This window comes from Nicotiana attenuata, chromosome 7 (assembly GCF_001879085.1).
Source record: "Nicotiana attenuata strain UT chromosome 7, NIATTr2, whole genome shotgun sequence".
NCBI lineage: Eukaryota > Viridiplantae > Streptophyta > Magnoliopsida > Solanales > Solanaceae > Nicotiana > Nicotiana attenuata.
The window spans coordinates 105,162,724-105,165,194 of record NC_031995.1 but is presented as its reverse complement, the minus strand read 5'-3'; the positions used below and the strand labels follow the sequence as shown (position 1 = coordinate 105,165,194).

The following is a 2,471-nucleotide window of genomic DNA, read 5'->3' as shown; positions in this document are numbered from 1 at the left end:
CCGAAAAGTGGAATTTTGCAGGTAAGTTTACTTTTACAACTTTCTCTCTTCTTCTTTCCCCCTTTTTCGCTTTGAAGGGGTTTGTTTTTCCCGTGGCTGTTTAACTTTCTCTTTTTTCAGCAACCATGGGAACTCATGAAGAGATTCCTAATTTCCGTGGTTGGGTAGAGAAATTGTTGACTATTGCTCCGATGGAGGGTAGATCTTGGAAATACCTTTCAAACAGGTTTGGTTGGAAGGTTAAAACTCATGGTAAGTACTTTACCTTCTATTTTTCCATTTTCATTCATTCTTCCCTTGGAATGTATTTGGCCCTTCTTTTTATCAGGGTTTCCTATTCGTGGTGTAAGTGTCGATTCGATCATAGCTTCCAGACTTTCTTTGGCAAGAGCTCAGGAGATAAGCCTGAGTTCTTCATCGAAAAGGAAAGCTGCCCAACCCCAAGATTCTGAAGAGGAAGAGGAACAGGATGAGAGTTCCTTGGTTAAAAGGCCGCGAGTTAGAAGGCGCGTTATTTAGATGATGAAGTTACTCCTCCCCGTTCTATTCCCGTGACCGAGTCTGTTGAAGCCACCTTAGTGAGTTCTGACGATGATACTCCTATGGCAGCTCATGACTCTGATAAACAACTTTTTTCTCGTGGGTTTGATAGTGAAAGTTTCGATTTGGTGTCTGATGAAGTACCTCTTGCCTCCTTTCCTGTGTCTGTCCCTATGGAACATTCTTTGCCAATTTTTACTGCTACTGTTTCTGCTCCGCCTCAAGCCATTATGACTTCCTCTACAGTCCCCACTACGAATGTTTTTCGGACCGAAGTTGGTTCTTCAAGTGGGGGTAGAGTGATGAAACAAATTACCATTGAGGTCCCTGTCGAAGGTAATCTTCTAAAGTAGTCAGGTCAAGCTGTCGTGTGGTTGAAACCCCTGATTGGTCCAGTTGAAAAATCCAAGCTGGAAAGTCATAGTTCTCTGACTTGGATGAATGATCTCGTGCAATCATCGTTGAAGGTATAAATTTCTTTTCATATTATATATCATTTTTTTTCTTTTACTAAGATTCTTATGTATTCCCCTTTTTTCTTTAGATCAATCTCGTCGGCACGGAGATGATGAAAAGGGTTTCCCAGACGGAACAATTGATACATGATTACCAGACCGAGGCAGATAACTGGAAAGAGCAGTATGACAGTCTTCAACTTGAAATGGAAGTTTTAGAAGAAAACAAATGTACCTTAGAGCAACAGTTGAAGATTGTGACTTCGGAGTTGGCAGTTGAAAAAGCTTCTTCCAATCAGGCAGGCAAGGATAAAAATTTCCTCGAGTCATCATTTGCCGAACAAATCTCCAAAGCCACCGAAGAGATCAGAGGTTTGAAGGCCTTGTTAAACGAAAAAGAAGTTTATGCAGGTGAACTTGTTCAAACACTCACCCAGGCCCAAGAAGATCTTCGTGTGTCTTCTGATAAGGTCAAATTTTTGGAGAGCTCGCTTGCCCCTTTGCAATCTTCTTATGATGCTGCTTTGGCTGAGAGGGAGGAGTTCAAGAGTGAAATTGATCAATGGGAAAGAGATTATGAGGCTCTTGAGGACAAAGCTTCTATTGAAGTGAGTTGGGCTATTTTGAATACGAGCCATGATACCCTTGTGGAGGCTAGCCAAGAGGGTTTTAACTAGGATGCTGAGTTAGCTAAGATAAAAGAAACCATTGAGAAAACTCACCAAGGCCAAGGTTTTTCTTCTCCTATGGCCGATACTCCCGAGCACGTTGAAGCTGACCCTAGTGCGATGGATGTCCCAGCTCCTTCAGACCAAGTCGAGCATTGTGTTACTGATGATGCTGTTTTGAACCCTTCTCCCGCTCCACAGTGAAAGTTTACTTGTGAAATTTGACTCTTTTTCTTTTTTTTTTGGTGTAATTTGTGGTGGTTTTACCCCTGGTCCCATTTGGGGGTTATGTTTTTGGTGATGACAAGTACCCAGGTCTTTTCGGGGCTTTTTTGTAAAAATGACAATCAGTTTATGACTAAGTTCCTACTTAGTTTAAACTTAATATTATAAAGTTTCCATTTCAACTCAATTCTCTCGAGTTTCAGTTTCACTCTTTTTGCCTTGTTTTTTATAAGTCCAAGGTCTTGGTTTTTAATTCGTGGGTTATTGTCTTACCCTTTTGACTTTTTGCATTTTTAGAAATGCTTTATTAACTTCATGGATCTTTGAATCGAACATGAATTTATAAAAGAGGGCCCTTTTATATACGGCACTTAATGAAGAAGACGTCTCAACTTCATAATGGTGTAAACATATGAAAAAAGAAATAGGAACACACATGTTTCTTGNACACCGGTTATGAATGCAATTACATGATCCCTTGGATCAGTTGTTCCATCATATTTTGGAATATCGGGCATATTGAATTTTTTCGGAATTGGTAGAGGAGCAGCACTTGGCTTCCAAGGTTGTTGTGAGTATTTGT

General features: G+C 40.4%; 1 protein-coding gene across 1 annotated transcript; it reads left to right on the top strand.

The window, feature by feature from the left end:
• Positions 603-1,672, top strand: LOC109230334. The gene is made up of 3 exons (XM_019395843.1): positions 603-876; positions 937-1,007; positions 1,085-1,672. The coding sequence occupies exons 1-3, from the start codon at positions 603-605 to the stop codon at positions 1,670-1,672; spliced, it is 933 nt and encodes a 310-aa protein (XP_019251388.1).

Excerpts from the sequence above, each read along its gene's own strand:
- LOC109230334 (XM_019395843.1), top strand. The coding sequence starts at position 603 with ATGGCAGCTCATGACTCTGATAAACAACTTTTTTCTCGTGGGTTTGAT. Across the intron at positions 877-936 it reads CATTGAGGTCCCTGTCGAAG|TTGAAAAATCCAAGCTGGAA; the intron begins GTAATCTTCTAA and ends TGATTGGTCCAG. Across the intron at positions 1,008-1,084 it reads TCGTGCAATCATCGTTGAAG|ATCAATCTCGTCGGCACGGA; the intron begins GTATAAATTTCT and ends TTTTTTCTTTAG.